The sequence below is a fragment of the Schistocerca nitens genome, chromosome 12 (assembly GCF_023898315.1).
Source record: "Schistocerca nitens isolate TAMUIC-IGC-003100 chromosome 12, iqSchNite1.1, whole genome shotgun sequence".
NCBI classification, from domain to species: Eukaryota; Metazoa; Arthropoda; class Insecta; order Orthoptera; family Acrididae; genus Schistocerca; species Schistocerca nitens.
In genome coordinates, this window is record NC_064625.1 from 154,208,486 (window position 1) to 154,228,057 (window position 19,572).

A 19,572-nucleotide genomic window follows, 5' to 3' on the forward strand; every position below is an offset into this window, starting at 1 on the left:
GTGCTTGGGTAGCTCAGTTGGTAGAGCACTTGCCCACAAAAGGTAAAGGTCCCGAGTTCGAGTCTCAGTCTGGCACACAGTTTTAATCTGCCAGGAAGTTTCATATCAGCGCACTCTCCGCTGTAGAGTGAAAATTTCATTCTAGGTCACTGGGAGGTTTGATAGATTTAAGAAACAGGAGTATTTTGGATGTCTTCCTTAGCTCCAGATAGAAACCGGCATATCAGATAGGATCTTACAGCAATGCTTGGGGGTATGTAATGGAGTCATGACTGTGGATGGTATTGTGTTTTCTGGAGACATGTTCTGTCTTGTGCTGCAGTTGGTGTGCTTAATTCGAGTTGTGACGTTATGCAAAAGTACTGCAAGCTTTGACCAAGAGGCAGAATGATTACTTCGGAAAACATGTTGACACGGGGCCTGAAATACTTTAAGTGTGGATCAGTGGGAACTGTCAGGTATATTTAAGGTATGAAGCAAAGAGGTTAGCTTTTTAGAGGTTGCTTGGTAATAGTGGGTTGTTGTGGAGGAGAGGATAATGTGGTGAAGGATTTGTGTTAGTGATATGGTGGATAGCTTTTCAATACTTTGTTGAGTTTATGGTTAATTTGATATGTTATGTGGTACTTTTCTGTTGAAAGTCTGAGTGTTTGTTTGTGTGAAGGAGATTACAGTTATGTTGCTGTAGTTGCCAGTGATATGGGGGAATTTTCTGCGATTAGGAGAAGAAGGATCAGAGTAGTTGACAAGATTCTCTTAGGAGAACTATGACCTCGTGGGGGTAAATTACGTGAGTAGAGATTATGGTGGATGTGGCCTGAAACAAGGCATGATACCTTGAAGGAAGAATGTGGTGAGCAAAATGTCAACCTTTGCTTTGCAGGGTAGAGGGGGGGGGGCGCTTGAATTTGGGTATGTATGAAATCTTGGTAGGTGTTCCAGTTGGTATGAGAGCAGACTTCCTTTATTTTCAGGAAAATATTTGGGGGGGGGGGGTGGCGGAGGGGGGGGGGGGGGAGTGTCTATTGGGTGTGGTGTAGGTGATTATGAGACTGATGGTGAGGTGATCACTTCCAATCAGTCTGAAGACATGAGTGTGTCCAAGAGTGACTGGGTAAAGTAAATTTGATTTTAGGGATGGCGTTGCTTTCAGGTTGAGTATGATGGGATAAGGGACTCTGGTCACCTTGTATTGAGTTAGTACGCCAATGCCTTTGTTCTGCAGTCGAGTGGCTGTGGATCTTAATAAATGTGCCAATAACATCTATATTACAGCTATACTCTGCGAACTACTGTATAGTGCATAGGAAATGTTGATGATCTGGTCGTCACACGTGAGGAAGCCATAGAGGAGAGGAGCGCCATGGTATATGTATATTCCGAAGACAATATTGTTACCCTCTGACATTCATTGATACGAAACGTAGAAACATTTGAGTCATGAGACTAGCAGCCGAACAGAACACAAAAATGTTCTCGTCCGTTTTTAGCGTTTAGGAAAGCTGTTATGCAGCCGAGTATTCATTCTTTAAACGGCTATCATATCAATTTTGATTGAACAGTATATAGAGACTTTTTTTATTCTTCCTTAAATATCTTTTGAACAATAAAAATAATTTTCTTTCACAAGCAAGCGTCATGTTCTGGGTTAGTTGTCAACTTGTCATCGTCACACGAAATATTTAGAAGGCGCAGAATTACGTCATGTACATGCGCAATGGAAGGGGCGGAGAAGAGTGGCAGCCATATTGCAATATTGTCCTGTTAGTTCAGACTAATCAGGCGTTTTACATCGTCAAATCACAACTCTTCTGTTAATTTATTAGATTCTATACCGCGCCGCCGTGTCGTGACACCTCTTGCCTACGGGTTCAAGACTGCTGTGATACTGAGTGTCTTATCTTTGAATATTATTGATTTTTACCAGTCTACATAGAGTGCAAATTCCAGTAAGATGGGTACCCGAGACGATGAATACGATTATTTGTTCAAAGGTAAAGATTAATGGTAGACGATTCAGAATTTGTGTGTTAGTAATCGTGGAAGTTCTTGAATTGATACTGTCTAGGAACTATTATATCGAATTGTAATTACGTTCCTGCAGACTTTTTTCTCCTTTGACCTAGGATTTGACGTTTGTGCAGTGCGGGAGTGTCATTGTCGTAGGCAATCGTTTTATGGATTGACGTTGCCAGATTGTGTTATTTGTGTGACAAGTACTGACGTTGGCTTTAAACAACTAACGAAATTACGTTGAAAGTGATCGTGCTATGGTGCTCGCTGCGGCAGTGAATTTTGTCTTGGGGTCTATGCGTTAACGTGGCATGATTCAGGGATAGTGAATATCAGAAGAGTCTTCGAAGGTTATCTTCGAGCGATTTATTTACTGTATTAGACTACAATTAGATGATTATGAATGTTTAAAAACCATAAATCTGCGCTAAAAGTTGCATATTTGTCGGAATACCGAATTCATCAATTAGAAAATGAAGTTTCGAATATATGCATATTATTGTTCTCAGTTTTCTGTTCAGGCAGTGAACGAATCGAAGACGAGACATAGTATTTTTCACGAGTAACCCTTCTCTCTTACAGTTGTCCTCATTGGAGATTCGGGAGTTGGAAAGAGTAATCTCCTCTCCAGATTTACTAGAAATGAATTTAATCTCGAGTCGAAGTCCACAATAGGAGTAGAGTTTGCAACGAGAAGCATCCAGGTAAGACTAGGATCGTTATATAGCACTGATATTAGAGATTTTAAATGCAAGTGAAATTTTCATCAGGAGCTAATTGAAGTAATTGCCTTATTATAAATCCCGAACCAGTTACTAACAATTCTTCAGTTCTGAATTGACGTTCATGTGTGCCAGTATAAAGTCAAAAGCTTCTTAGCTCCTTTTTAGTTCATAATCTTGCACATCTCAATAGGGTTATGAAATGCACTTCTGCCCATAGGCTTAGTATATGGCCTACCAGGAGTTTCTTAATATCCACAAAAATGAACTTTCATGCAATTAGAGTAAAAACGTAAATTGCACTGGGCAGCAAATGTAATGTCTAATGACAAGCATTATTATATTTGTAATCAGAATTTAATTAGAGAAGTGTTAACTTGAAGAAACAATATTTACAAAGGCATGTCAGTAAGTTCTCAAGTACATTATACTTTTAAACCTTCCATTTACGGATACCAATCCCAGCAGTTGGTTAAATGTGTATTAACTTGTTTATAAGGTGCTACTGTTTGTGACTTACAGTAATTGCTTAGTGCTCTGAGCATACTTTGCTGACATTAAACTGTCTTACACCCTAATAACTTACTGATTAAACTTAAGTTTTGTGTCTGACCCCCCCTACCAAATTTTTCATAAGTATGTCCTAGGGTAGTTTTACAGTGCTGTATGTCAGCTTAATACAAGGGAAGCCATATGTCACATACACAGGCATTGGACTATATGAGCATGTTCGCGGGGATGGCAGTTGTTTGACTATGGTGGTGTTTAAAAAGTCTGAAATTTTTGAGAGTACTGTAGGAAAGTCATGACAGTTAGTTCATTTGCGTTATCAGGAAGGAGCTGTGGAGTTTTATTGGTGACTTTAGTGTTGCCATTATCAGCAAAGAGAATTTTTTCTGTGTGTATGCCATGTCATTGAAATTTATTGGTAAACAGAGCTGGTCCTAAAAAAGTCCCGTGAGGAACACCAATGTTAGTGTTGAGGCCTGAAGTGGAGCTCTCATTTGCACCCTACTTCACTGGTATGATTAGAACCAGCCAATAGCTATCATAGTTGTATTTCTAGTTTGTTTAGGAATATTTTATGGTTGTCAAAGTCTGGGACAGTTTTAAATGTCTTTAACACAGTTATTCCTCCTGAGAGCCTCAAGTGAGGTGAGAAGATTGTATTCAGATAACGAAATGTGTGGGGCACCTGTTGTGTAGTGTTCAGTATTTTCTGCATTTCCTTTTAGTAGGCACACAATTATTGCATGCTTTAGATAATCTAGAAAAATATGATAAATGCTGCTTATGTATTAGGTTTGCTGTTTATGCATGCTTACAAAACAGATTAGTACCTCCTACTGCCTTTTTATTTGTAATGAATTTTATTACTTATAATGAAAAGGAAATTGGGTCGACAGAAGCGTCCGATCCCACGCGTCGGCTTTGACCCGTGACGTAAGGGTGTTGTTGTGTGTGACGTCATGACGGCGCGGAGTTTGGTTTGAGTGTGGCTGTCTCCAGTTCTGTTTTATCTTATTTTATTTACTTTTCTGATCTGTTTGTTCTATCTCGTGAGAATTTTTTTTAAATTTAAAAACACTTATTACTTATTTTGGTTATCTGTTTCCTCCAATTTCTGTTTTAGTTTATTATATTTATCTTTCTGATCTGTTCGTTCTATCCCGTGAGATTTTTTTTTAAAAAGACAAAAAACAGTAATCAGCTACTGAAGCATCTTTATCTTCTATGGGTTGCAGGGGTTACGACCCCTGGGGAGGTGGGTGGGTATTCATGCATGGCTGTCTTCACTTACACGTTGTAGCTACGCAAGGTGTCTAAATTTGTTTATATTTAGTTTGCCCCCCACCCAAAACACCCCATTTCCCGCACTTGTCCCGTTAGTGTCATTAGGCTTCTTGTGGAAAGTGTGTGTGTTTGTTTTTGTTTCCGCCATATTTGTGACGTCATGGGTCAAAGCAGACGGGTGGGATTTGACACTTCCGTATTTCCAGGAAATTAAATGTAGACCTCAGACTGATACAGATTCCTTTATTAATAAAAATATTGTTTTGTAGTAACAATTTTGGGTTTTAGCAGCAAGAGACTATGTTGTCACCTCCTGCCTAATGTAGATCCTGGGCTCATTACAGATCTATTCGAAGGGGACAGTATCCCACACGAATCGTGCAGTTTTTGTCTTAAGTGTTGTCAAGTTCAAACTTGTGGTATGTTGACAATAGAAACATGCAAGTGAAATCACAGTTTGGTGGGGGTTTGGTTCCATAATGCAGTTGCTTGATATGTGGATGTATATTGACAATTAAGACTACTTGGAGCTTCAGTATTCTTTTAATTTTGGCTCTATAGTGTTACCAGATAAACTCTTATAAAGTCATTTTAGGAGACTATAAAGTAGACTTGGTAAAGAATTAAATTCTCATATGCCATTTTGTCAGAAACACAAGTACGAAACTGTTTATTCTGTGATGATTAAAGTAGGGATCGGAGACGAAGACAACAAATGTTTAAAAGTTGTCTGTGCAGAAAGTTCCCAACATCCCCGTGCATATGCCCGGCACCTTACGGTGGCTTGTGGAGTATGTATTTGCAGACACTGAAAGTCCCACAGCTTGGCTTGATTGAAAAAGGTAGCTTGCTGCTTATTAATATTGATAGACTTGACACTTAACTTCCCTGCATTCATCTACATCCATACTCCGCAAGCCACCTGACGGTGTGTGGTGGAGGGTACCTTGAGTACCTCTATCAGTTCTCCTTTCTATTCTATTAATTAGCTCATGAGTATAGTGCTACCTCATATTGATGCATGTTATGCACAGTCAAAATTGCAAAGTGATTGTCAGTGAAATGCAGTTAAGCATGGAAGGGGCGATGTCAGTTCACTGGTGTATGTTTGTGCATTATGACTGTGACTCTGTATGAATTACCTCCTCATTCTGCCTTTTAATGTGAAGTATTGATTACGTTTGCAGACTCATAATATCCTTGCCACGTAACACAATACTCATGTATTGTTCCTGTTTCTTCTATATCTCAATAACAGCAGCAGGAAGTGCAATGTCTTTTACAAATGATTCATATTAGTTGCCATATTTCTAATGAAGTGGACACTGAGATTGATCCAAATTGTTCTTGTACATAAAGTATTTCGAAACATTAAAATAATATAAACTGCTTAGTTACTTACCAATCACTGTGCATGTAGTACATCATACTTCTACTGTTATTTAGTAATGAGATGAGATTTACAAAAATTAAGATGATTTATGGCAAAGCGTAAATGAAGTCTCTTTCTTCCTTGGCAGTGTCTTTATCTGTGCTCTGGTCCGTGGAGGTATCACTGGAATTTCCGAAGGATGTAATTGTTTTCAATATTGTGTTCTACATTCCCTTTCTTTCATGTTTCTTAAAGATCAATTTCTATACAGTGTTCATCATTACTCCATGTATCCGGCATCATTTGTGCCATTGGTTCCTCAAACAGTTCTTTAATTTCTTCTGCAGTGAAGCTTTTCCTATTTATTTCAGTGAAGCTTTTTTTCATTTGTTGCCATATAATGCTTGATCTGAGCCCAAACCATTTCAATGGTGTTGAAGCAACAATGGTATGGTTGAAGCTTGCGACCCTGAGGCCGTGTTCTTGACCCATCTCAGCCTGCAACATTCTGCTGAACCTGTGGCTTATATTTTTCACTATTTCTGAGCTCTGCCTTACATGAATCATTCTGAACTTTATTGTTTCAACCATTCAACGACATCAGCTTTTTCCATTGCCTTTTTCAGATCTTTAATAACTGAATGGTGTGGGGCACTATCCGTTGCAGTGACAGACGGCTGTTTGTTACCCTGAACCGCTTCATAAAACTATCGTGGTTAACATTCTTGTGTTAGTCTCTTGCTTTTCTCGTCAATTTGTCAACGAGGAGACAGTTACAAATGGAACCAGATGAAGTTCCATCTTGTGAGACGATAATTGTCATTTCCCACATGAACAGCAAAATTTCCGCATATACTATAAGCTGTACAACCTTTTCTGACAGAATGACTGGAGTTTATCTGTTTTTTAAAAATACACTGGTGTGCTAGATCACCTCTCTCTATTCTGATTTTTGTTCATTAATTTTTTATGCAGGAAATGAGGGCTCTGGCAAGTGTTAACAAATTTGTCATGCTGCCACTGAACAATTCTGGCTAATGAAGAGTAACAGGTTTTTGTGGTTGGATGTTATTTCCACTTGTAATATCCATATATGTGGTAACAAACAGTACCTTGTAGGGATGTGTCCAAGTTTGTTACTCACAAGTCGTCATTAGGTGTTTGTAGGCTCTGCACAATACTTTTTCATGAAAACTTTGATGGCAATGTTTTTAAGTATCTTCAAAGCCACTGCAGTTCTTTCAACTGCCTCCATTTGGCAATAGTCATAACATTCTCTCTCTTCTTTTCAAAATACACCCACACACAGTGTGGCACAAAACATGAGCAGATTGCTGAACTTTCAGGTTAGCACCCACATGTTTATGTATGCTTCCACTAGAAGCTTAAGACATTTTGTAGCAAAAATAAACTTGCTCACTGAGAAACAAAGCACACAATGAAATGGATCACAATTGTTCAGGTTACAAACTGCAAGTAACATCTGCAAGTGACTGTAGTAGTGCTACCTGCCAAAGTAGAGATTTTACTGTGCAGTGTGGAGCAGAAGGTGCAACAAAGTGCTTTCTGATTGGCTATTGATGGGGTAGCAGCCCTGCAATCAGCTAGATGTCACTGTTTGATCTTGGAATAGTGTGATGCTCTCCACTGAGACAGTGGTGTGTCACCTCTATTATCACAGAAAACATTTAGGTTTTCACTGTGTTTAAAACACATTTCACCATGTAATCATTGAAGGTATGGAGCTCCTTACACCACTTTTCGGCTTCTGTTGTTAACGCTACTGCTTGTTGCTGTTTAGAATTCCATGAAATTGCTGCTCCAGTTAACTTTCTTAGCATGTAGCTTCAAACCAGGTTCGAGTAGATGTGGAACTGGAGTGGAATCACCTGTACCAAATTTCTAGCTTTAGTTAAAATAGTTGTATCCCTTGTTAGGGCTATTGTGTTCTCATACCTGGAGTGTAGTTCCTCCTCAAAGGACAAATTGCTTCATCTATGGTCTGATCTCATTGTTAGTTTGGTAGGTACAAAACTATTTTACCTCATTTTATGCAATTTTGAGGTTCATATAGAACCTTGTTGTCATTGTATGCAGCATCATGCATATGACAATCTCTTGGCATTACCTAAGAAGCAAATTATAAACTAATCAGTGAGCCTTAAACTCAATTTCACGTTACAGTTCTTTAAAACCGATATAAGAATGGTTACACTTCTTGCAATTCATTTCTTTCAAAGTTTCATTTGATTTTTCTGACTATAGAATTCAGGAGGAATATCATTAGCTATATGCATATTATTCTGTAGTAAAAGAACTGTGTGTAATTATATTGATATTGTATTATCTGAAACCCAGTCAGCTCATTTCCACAAATATAGATAATTCAGATTGTACATTAGGTTATTCATAATAATTTCATTCTTTCTTTTTATTTGGAGCTAAGCCACCTCCCATCTCATATGAGGAACTGTCTTCTGAAAATTTCTAGTTTTTATCTGAAACATACTCCCAGAGATCAATTTCAGACTTTGGCAAACTGCTAATGCGCCACATTATCTTAATGTCAAATGTTTCTTAAATATTTGTAGTCATGGGAATTACATGTACAGTATATGGTTTGACAAATTCCAGGTGAAATTTCTTTTGCTTATTCTGCTACTCATTTGAATTATAAACACTTAAAATATTTTTGTAAATACTGTATTTTTAGATTTTTCTTACATTGTACTTGCTTTGTAGGTTGACGGAAAAACAATCAAAGCACAGATATGGGACACAGCTGGCCAAGAAAGATACAGAGCTATCACTTCGGCGTAAGTATGCTGCTACTTATTCATTAGTTTTCATTATACTGGCTGCTGTTATTAAATTGATTAGTTCTTCTGGGTCTTTTTATATCAAGTAACTTCTAGGAATACTTTTAGATACAAAGTCCTGTTTGGGTACTTAACAAATAATGGCAGTCTTAGAACAGGCTTCATGGCAGTTAAGGTATTCAGGTTAAAAACAATATTTCTTATGTTTATTGCTGTTGCCAAATGTGTATAAGGAAAATGAAGTGGAACAAACTTATTAGAAGTGGACAGAAAGTTGGCTTGGAGTAACTTTGAGAAAACTATTGCACTGAGAACAGTAGAATTGTTTTACATCTATATTCATGGTCTACATGCTGGTTTCATATGTGGTGGAGTGTTTTACGTGAATTGCTATTATTTCTCCCATTTCCTGCTCTAAGGCTTGTGACTGGGAATAAAAAACTGTTGGTAAATTGTAAAATGAGCTTGAATCTCTGATTTTACATTATGGACACTTTTATGAGAAGTGGGTGGGAAGAAGTGATATGTTGCCGAAATATTTTGGAAATGTTTGTTCTTGCAGTTTTAATGGCAAACCTCTGTGATACGATTTGCAAAACTTTTCTCTTACTGGAATTTTGCAACTGACTGACTGTGAGAGAGAGAGAGCACACACAAATATGTGGTAAAACATAATTTTTTGTAATATATCTTCTCTAATTCCCTTACCTGGTAAAGTTTCTTGACTAATTGTCAATATTCAAGAATAAGTCAAACAAGGCTGTTTGATAAGACTTTCAATTTGTTTTTTACAAGCAGGTGCTCCTAAGTGTTTCCAGTGATTATCTGCCAATAATGGAATTGAACATTGAGTCACTCTTTCCATTTATATCCAACAAAGTATATTTGTTGAGCTCAATAGCAATTCTGAACTTGGCGTCAGTCCTTGTTGCTCTTCCTGCATTTATACCAATTTTCTGACATTGGAACTCCATTATTTGGAGCAGCATTATACACCAGCTGTCAAAGATCTTTGAGTATATATACATATTGTGATCATAAAAGTTTTATATGACTGCCTTTGTTATATTTGCATGTGACATTTTCTCCATATCTGAAAATCTTTGTACATTCTGTGTGTTCAAAGAGTAGTTCTAACACAAAGATAGAGGAATGCATACTGGGAACCTTAGTGTTCCTTGTGTGTGGATTCAGGTTGCTAACATTTCCATTCTTCAAAATTTGTGTGCAGTGGTTGAGAATTTTGTGGTGAATGTGTTCTTTCTGGACATTTAATATACTTGAAACATCAAAATTTGTGTAGTTTTTTGTTTCATGCACCATTCACATTTATTTAAGAAAGTTGTGGATATGTATTTGCTAACAACAACATAACGAAATTACTTGGTGTTGACTGAAGATATTTGTGTACATAACTACGTAACTAAGTACTCACAAAAATTTTCAGCCTCCTGATACCAAATTCACAATTTCCTTTAAGTAGCCATTCTCATTCTGCCTCTGAATTACTTCTCAAAATCTATTTCTGGAGAACTAATGCAGGTACAGAAAACACCTCCCTATATTGAACTATTCGTGCTAGATAGAGCTTTCCTATTCTCCCTGAATCTTAAATTTCTTATCCCATTAATCTTTTCTCCAGAATTGTAACATTATTTCCTAAACCTAATTCATTTGTTCAGTGTCCTTAAAGAAACTGAATTTCCGGACATTTCTCTCTCTGATCTCCATAAAAACATGTGCTATCAGTGCCAACTTTAGCTAATGTTTTGATAGCTATCATCTGTTCCATTATAAAGTCCCTTTCTTAAGCCTTTCATGCAAACTGAAGTTTCCCAACAAGTGTATTTGATGGCTGGCTCAACCGATGTTTAGCAGGCAGTAGCGGTGTCTAATTTGTCTGCCATAGTTATCACATAGTATATGGTCAGATTTGGTAGCACATCGTATGTTTAAAGGGCAGCTAGTTGTTGTAATATTGGCAGTTTTCTCTGTTTATGGGAAAGACTTTTCCCTATATTCAGAAATTAAAGCAGTAATGCTTCCTTTACTCCACATGCAAAACAATTAAGATGCACATTCCATAAAAGTTTCAGCCAAATGCATCTCTAGTGTGGCTTTGCTTGCAGTGGGTTGCATGTTGTGACATCAGATGCTGCAGCAGTCCTGATTGGCCAACACAGGTAGTGTTCTAAGGATCTTAAAAGGAAATTTCACTGGAGCTGTCAACATATGAAACACCTCCAGGTTAGCTGTCTGACTCATAATGGTGCGTGCTAGGGAGCTGATGCAAGATCGGCCGAGTAAACTACTACTATTGTGTTTCATGGGTGTTAAAATAGTTTTTACTTGAAAATGGAAGGAAGCTGGAATCCTTCAGGTAATGTTGCATAGCTTTCATAATTCAAGCCCAGACTGGTTATAATGTCAAAGGGACCAATGATTTACGGTCTTTGGAGACGATAGTAGCAAAAACTGGGTTTTTGTGTTTTTGATTAAAAAATTTTGGCTGTCACAGAGCTAAAACCACAGAAAATGGCAAATACAGTACACGTGTATTATGTACTATACGTTGTTTGTGGAGAGGGATTGAGGGAAATTCTCTTATGTTTATGCAGTATGTACAGCAGTAATATGCCAGCAAAATTTAAAAACCTTTAATATTTGAAGAAAGAAGTAGCAACAGTGTAGAATGTTCTGTAATGTTGAACACTGTGTAGGATAATGATTGTGCTGGCTTTGGGTGTCAGCTAAAATTTCTTCACTCACTTACTCACTGAGGGGTACAGTGTAAGATTGTCTGCCTGGATGAAGTTTTCTATTTCTCAAGTTGGCAAGAGTTGTCGGAAGTTCTTGCACAGATTCTGCCAGAGTAATGTAGTCATGATCGTCAGCACCATCAATTGTTGTTGAAAACCTATAACCTTCACCATGGGATGGAGAGGAAAGAGTTGTGAATACTGCAGGTTTAAAACAATTGGCAACTGTCTTTTGAGTGAATCATTAAAATTTCATCAAGAAGATTGAGAAAAGTTTCTGTACCTTCTTAAGAGTTTTTGTAACATGTTCATCACCTGAAGTTTCTGTACTCAGTTTTAAGAGAGTCTATAACTCGCTGATCCATAGGTTGTAGAACTGATGTGACGTTTGGAGGTAAAAACACTTAACTTTATTCAATGTAGATTGATTACTAAATGAGTAGGGCAGTTATCAATGAGAATAATTTTGTCTCTTGGATTTCTGCTGAGAGTCAGTTACGCAACCACTTTCAAAAAAGTCATCCAAGATCTTGCATTGTTTTCATAAACTATGGGTAGGGAGTAACAGTTTTAAAAACATCTAGGTAATCTATATTTTCCAATCAGCAAAAGCTTTTCTTTACATAATCTCATTGTATTTGCTGGACTAAAGCTGTGATCCTTGTCTTAAACTTCCCACCTGAACGCGGTTAACTTTCAAATTTCAGTGTCCTATCTGGGGTCATGTAGTAAAAGAAGCCATTGAATTTATCATCTGGCTTGTAGCCTACACACAAAATAGGCCACTTCTTAGATGGCCACTCGACTTATCACACTGTCAGATACACTGGCAGTTGTGCTAGAAATTTTCCCAGCGATAATATCATGATGAGTTGGGAAATGTATCAAAGACAAAAAAACAGTTGAAGTTCGGATTTTCAAACAGATTTGCAAATTCAGTGGTTTTCGCTTGAATAGATCCACGGATAGACACATTGTTTGATCTTTGCCACTTAAGGTGTGTAAATAAAGCTACTTCAATATCTTTGTGCTCAGATGATCTTGCCTGCTTGGTTTTTAAAGAGTTTTATTAAAGACTGTTTTCTCACTGTACTCAGATTCTGGAAAATGAGTGTCAAGATGCCAAATTCCTTTGCGATGCTGTTGTTAGTCTCCCCGTTTTCTAATTGCCGTGTTATGTGTGACTTTTCTTAAATATTAAATGCTTTTCTCTCTTTTTAAAATATGTTTTAAGTGATGCCAGCATTGACTGCTTAACCTACACACTGATTTGAAACAAGCATTGTAGAGAAAACGAGAGTTTGACAACAAGTGTTAAATTATTGTTGTTTGTCCCCAGGTTTGTAACAAACAAAAATGAATATTGTGTGCTATAACCAATATATTTCTCCAAAAATATAATAAAGATAGGTTATTTTATGTGCAAAGTCACAATAAGCAATGTTGTACTAAGTGATGTTTTAAATGTAGTATTTTCATAGGATTTAGACAGGGCCATTAGATTTTGACGTTATAACCAATAAATTAAGTGATATTTCTATGATCGGTATGGACTGTAGGGGTTTTGGGAAACTGGCTGCTACAGACCTGATTGAGGGAATCTACAAAACTGTGTTTACTTTGGATAACTGGTTAGCTGGACAAGTCATCTTCATGTACATTACTGCAAGAAGTAACTTCTCAAAAATCCCAATAAATCATTGCTTATCACTACTGCCCTTAAATTTAAGAAAATGTGTGTGCATGTGCCACCCTCTATGTGCAAGTGGCAAATATATTGTGACCAGAATCAGGCCCACTACTGAAAGCAGTGTGGTTATTTTAAGGTGCGCTGAAACTTGTGTGCAGCATTGTAAGAGACTAAAGGTAGTCACACATTATTGCTGCTGTCAGTTTGCACAAGTGTGCACAAATTATCACCCCTTCTCCACATAGCCCAACCATGCTTGTAAAGTTTGTGCAGCCAACATGTAGAGTCCATGTGATGCTGTGTAGTCACTTTGACTGCACTTGCCATCAAGGAAAAAAGCAGAGGAAATATTTGGTCTGAAGGTTTCCTAATAAAGTGAAAAACATAATTAAAAAATAAATTTCTCAATGAATTGCATATCTGTATAACTGACTTAAGGATTGGTCTAAGTGTGAAAGAAGACACAAAAGAATATAACCTGTGACCCCATTGATTGGAAGGCGTGCTTATGAGTTGTTAGAAGAAACAAATTGTTTATCTATTAATCTTTTGAGTACTCAGTGCAGAAGCAATTTCTGTAGTAAATCTTGAGCTTCAAATAATTTTTTCTTTAGTTGAGTAGTCTTGGTTGTTGTATCCGTATAACTGCTTCTACTTACTTACTTACTTGCTTTGATGGATTTGTCCTAGTAACATTTTCAGTTATTATATAAGTCCAGCTTGTAATAAAGCAGTTATGATATTCCATTAATGAAATATCAGTATCTGTAACTTGTACACATACTTTTGCGCACTCTTACACTAAAATTTCTTGTGTACAGCTTTGCATGAGTGTCTTAAGTTTTTCCTTGCTTTTACGTTTTCTTTAATTACATTACAAATCTGTTTTGGGCACATCTGTATTGTAGTGATAGAAAGGTAATTATAAATTGGAACCCAAGCCTCCTTTATAATTATTTTAAAATACTTGTACACTGGCTTACATTTATACGCCTTAAAATGTTATAGCAGTCCTTGACTGATCATGCCTTCGTTGCAGAGATTACTGTGTTACCCAAAAAAACATTTTTTTCAGGAAAGTGAAGTGCCCACTGTTTGAACTATGTAGATGGAACATCATAAAGTACAACAATGCACATATTAAGATAAAAACCACTGAATGTGTTTTGTACTGCTCATTTCATACTGGTAGTAGTCAGATTGACACTTCATATGGTAAACAAATTCTTTCCCTTTCGGAGAACTTCAGGTCAGGCCATTCATCCATTAAAATAACTCTTAGTAATTTCATTCACCATAGGTGCCAGTCTCACGCTGATGCTGCCAGCAATTATTTACGATTTGGGTAGTGTATGAAGCTTTAACTTGACCATGTATGTTGTGAGGTTAGTTTTTATTTACAGGGTTGTGTGTTCAGATATGCAGTTCATTGCATGAAAATATCATGCTCTTGCATTTTTACACAGTGTAAACCTAAAAGTATGGATTTAATCAACGCAAAGGATATCTCATCTAGAATAGTACAGATAAATTTAAGAATTTTTGTGCGTACTTCATAGTACTCCAGAAAGTTCGGTGTACAAAACTTCAAAATCATCAGTTTTTTGTCTCTGTAAGAGTAACGAGGCCTTTTCTCTTCTCTGTAGAACAAAGAATGGATGGAGGATAGGTGTCATGAGGTACATAAAAATTTGAAATATTGTGATGTTCATGCTGAGTGCAGTGGGATCAGAGTGATTGTAGATGGCAAAGGTAAGTGGGGAACAGTAAGAAAGAAAACAAAAGAAGCTGGAAAAAATTTCTTGAGAAGTGGTATAGTTACTCTGAAAAAAAAAAATGGTAAACTGAAAATGAAGAAAGTGCATGATGATTGAAGCGGTTGAATCCTATTCATGGAATTTCAAAAGGCATTGAACTATGAAGGAACAAATGTCCAGCTATTAGTGAAATATCTGCCAAACTCATGTTGCCATTAATGTAGAGTAGACATAATAGTTGAGAATGAAATACATAAAACTGTTAAAGTTCCATCAGATTTTAATGGTGTGTTAGAGGGCTGATCAACAAAGACTGAGATTGACTTTTTTTTCCCTCTGTAACTTTTGTGATAGTTTCATATTTGTACTATGGATATTTGAAAATAGCTGGTTTCTGTGTATAATGTCCATAGCCTGCAGCACTCTTGTCGGTTGGTTGGTAGTAATGCTCTACTTTGTAGGCCTCTTTGTATTTCGCATATATGGTGGTGGTGGTGGTGGTGGTGGTGGTGGTGGTACAATAAAATTGGTTGTTTAAACTTTACAGCCACTGTAACTTAAACGTTGCAGCAAGCATACAGTGAAGATGCACTACTTCGTGCTTCAGTGTTTAGGAGGTTCTGGGACTTCAAAGAAGGCTGATTTGTCTGTATTAAGCAATGTGGGCCTCAATAGACTTCTTCAGTGACTGAAGTCAGTGTTACAACAACTGTTGTGATTATGCATGAAGATTGGCAGATAAAATTATGTGATCTCACTGAAATGTTGAATTTCATACTGCAGTGCCTTTATGATTATGTAGGGTCATCTCTGTATGACCCATGTTTGGGGCCATTGGATGCCACGTCTGTGGACTCTGAACTAAAGGCTGTGCGAATAGACAAGCTGTGTCTGTTTGCTGATGGAGGGGTTGCATTTCTATAATTGACCCTCAACAGTGATGAGTCGTGGCTGCATCATTATAATCTTGAAGGAAAATGAGCCATCATAGTGTGGAAGTTGTTCCGTCTGCAGAGGAAGTGATCACATTTTTGACTGTCGGTGAATGATTTACCAGCATGCAGTCTCCCCTGCACTATTGTTAAGGCAGCACACTACACACCAATATTGACTAAACTGAGGAAGCACATTGCAAGGAAACAACTAAAACATTCTCGGAGTAGGTGGAGACTTCTTGACAGTGCACGGCTTCACATTGCAAATCAGATTGTGCTATTTCTGGTCCATTAAATATTACCTGTGTGCCACACTGCCTTATAGCCCTGATCTTGCACCCTGCATTCTGTTTTTATTCCCATTGCTACAGGCAAAGTTTTGGGGCCTTCAGTTTGAATGCTCAAGAAAAAAAAGGAAATTCTCAAGGATGTGACGAACACCCTGTACCATCCGTTCAACAGGCAGAGATGCTATAAAAAGTTCATTGAAGTGGGAGGAAGTGCTTTGAAAAAGATCGTGCAAATATTGAAATGGAATAATAAACATTTGTAAAAAAAATCACTTAGTCTGTTGATCAGCACTCATAATTACTACATTTGAGGAAAATGGGAGTGGCTCTATTTAAAACATACTGCACACTGTAATGTGTAGAAAGTATTCGTAATGTTGCTTCAGACAGAGGATTGAAGAGGAAATTGAAGTTACACTTTATTTTGAAAGCAAGAGTGAGGTGCTAGAGAAGCAGTTCTAGCCCTGTTGTTTAGTAACAGAAGGCAGATACAGGGGAAACAGTGAAATGTTCATTGATTATAGGATTTGTAGAAGGATTTTTATAATACAGAGTAGTTTTGGTTATTTTTAGGCAGTGGTACCAACTATAGGGATTGAAGGATAACCCATGCTCTTTGTATGAAGAAATGTAGATAGTCAGTACTAATGGAATGAGACCTAAACCAGGTAAGGTATAACTGGGTCGCTGATTGGTAACAATGAAATGTAATTCATACTAGTAGCCTGTCCTGTTTTCGCACAGGTGACACTGAGAATCTATGGGTGGATGACTTGTCTGAAGTTTTGCTTGTGGGTCACTGCATAGTTATGATAAAAATTTGGAAAACATTGGGTAACTGAATATTGCCACTTTCATGTAACTTAAACAGTTTACCCTATGTTAGTTCTCGGGAGGCATGAATGTTACCTGTTGCATATTTAATTGGCAATTTGAGTGACATCCCATGGCAATAATGGAAGTTGCAAGCTGAGCTGACTGCTGCCCAATTCTGGTGCCAGTTCGGTGTGAGCCACATTTTGTGTGTAACATTTCCCTAAATTTCACACCCTTTAAACATTAACTCGAGGCCAAAAAATCTCTTCTTATCAGCTTAATATCGCAGATTGTTTTAGGAAGTTGGCAGTAGCCTGCACTGGCCTTCCAGCAGTGGTAGCTCCCATTTGGCTGTTACTGCAGTCAGATGGCCTTGGCTATAATGACTTTGTCACATTGGTGAGGAGCTTTAACTCATCATAGTCCAGCCAATATGTGCAAAGTGTTTATAAATGTATATACACAAATGTTTCTTATGAATCAGTATTCCTCTTGGTGGGCTTTGACCATCTCAACAATCTTCCTCCATACATCTCTGTTCTGCTTTTTCTCTTCAACCCACAGTTATCCATCTTTCACCATCATGGTAAAGTCAGCCAAAATATTGTCCAACCATCTGGCTTATGGTTGGCCTGTCCTTCTAGTGGAATACAATCTTTCATTATTTGCTTGGGCATCCTGTCATCTGTAATCCTCACCATATGTCCTAACTTACATGTTCTCAGATTTAATAAATTTCACTCTTTCCCTTTTATAAGCTCTTGTATTTCATTGTGCATTACTGCGCAACCCTCTGTCTCTCACAGACCCATAAATTTTTTGCAGGATTTCCCTTTGAAATGCCCTCAGATTGTTCAAATCTGCTTCAGTCATTGTTCACATTCTGATCCATATGTAACCACTGGTCACATGAGGAACAAGATATTCTTAATGTAGTTGTTTTGTAATTAGAGAATTCTTGAATACCTGTAAGTTTGCACAAATAGGCTCTTTTTTGTGTACTTTCTCTAATAGTGTGTTGTATTATCACCACTGGTTAAGTGGACATATAAGTAATGGAAGCAGCTCACAACTTCAACACTTATGGTACTGCCATTACTTGTGGGCTGGCTAAAATTTTTCTTCTTTGTTTTAAATTAATAATTCGTGTGTACAGATGCATAGTTGGAATTTCGAAACATTTTAGATATATTATACTTTCGACTTTAAATATGTATGTTCCAGTATGTATGGTATTAAATCTTGTAGATGCAGATGAAACTTCAATTTAACAGTTATCACAGAAAAAATGAAAAAGATTGCTAGTATTCAAATATGTAAGCAAAAACGTGATCTCTTTATATTTCTTTTACAGCCAATGTACATCTTAAACACACAAAGCACAAGATCAGAGTAAAATTTCGCATTCATAGTGAAGTACAGTGGTAAAAATTAAACATGGGAGATACACAGTCCAATGTTACGTTCACTGGACTCTTAATGCTCGCATTCATTTCCTGTTGTACCTAAAGTACTGTCCCTCATAACATCACACTATGTGAAAATAATACAATAAACATACGCTGCAACTCATCTTCAAAAATGTCTTGGAACAACTACAGTTCAAATTATTTGTAATGAGAACTCTCATCAAATACCTAATTTTCATCATCTGCGCACTCATCAGAGGCTCTTTAGATAATTCCCCTCCCCTCCCCCCGCAAAACATTTCTCCTCTTCACTGTATATTTTGAACAAAAAATAAACATAAAAGCATGCAAAATGCGTGAAACAATTTGTCGGTCACCTAATGCCTATAAAGTGAGGGAGAGTAACAAAGGTTTCAAAAACTTGTTAGTCATACACTAGTATTACGTTTGCAAAGCTTTCAGACCTCACAGATGATACTGGGAGCCATAAATATATGTTAGAAACTGGGGAAAAATCATTGTAACTGGCTTGATGTAATATTACACACACACAGCACATTCCCATTTCATGCAAGCTGCACATTAAGTGTTGAAACATTTGAGAGACCTTCAGGTCATAGTGTTCAAGCCTTAGAATTTGACATTACCATGTGTTTGGGTTTTTTTACAAGAAGTCCAATTTTTGCTATTCCTCCTTGCATTATTTCATACATTTATTTAAAATTGCTTACATATCTTGCTACACTTGCAATATCATCCACGTTTGTACAAATGACTAGATTTCATCATTAAAGTTCTCCTCTTGTCTATTTTTTGTCATGCTGTGCAGTTGTATGTTAGACAGGACTCTAGAGAGACCATAACTCTGTTTCACTCTATCTGTAAAGTTAAAGTGCTGGATCATGTTGTCCAAGGAACAGAAAGTTTGGATCTGTCATACTAATAAAATTTCTCAATAATTTATCAAGTTACAAATAATTGATCAAAATGCCTCTGTTTGGCTGGAAACTACATTGGCATTCTTAAAGGATATTTTTAGCACAGTTCTTTATCCTTTCATTCAGCACCCAGGAAAATTTGTTGTAGACTGTATCCAGCAAAGTTATGCCTCTATAATTTTCACAAGATAAGTTTGTGCCTTTCTTATATATGTAGGACGTAAGTTCTGACACTGGCATCATTTCATCAGGTGCACG

General features: G+C 37.2%; 1 protein-coding gene across 2 annotated transcripts in view; it reads left to right on the plus strand.

The window, feature by feature from the left end:
• Nucleotides 1-1,718: 1,718 nt before the first annotated feature.
• The window catches only part of LOC126215364 (ras-related protein Rab-11A), a 51,584-nt gene continuing 33,730 nt past the window's right edge, over nt 1,719-19,572 (plus strand). Inside the window, exons 1-3 of one of the 2 annotated variants that reach the window (XM_049942055.1) lie at nt 1,719-1,994; nt 2,596-2,717; nt 8,644-8,717. In XM_049942055.1, the coding sequence (XP_049798012.1) occupies nt 1,955-1,994; nt 2,596-2,717; nt 8,644-8,717 (236 nt within the window). In that variant the 5' untranslated portion in view covers nt 1,719-1,954. The remainder of the gene's footprint in view (nt 1,995-2,595; nt 2,718-8,643; nt 8,718-19,572) is intronic. The other variant, XM_049942056.1, reaches the window with a different exon arrangement.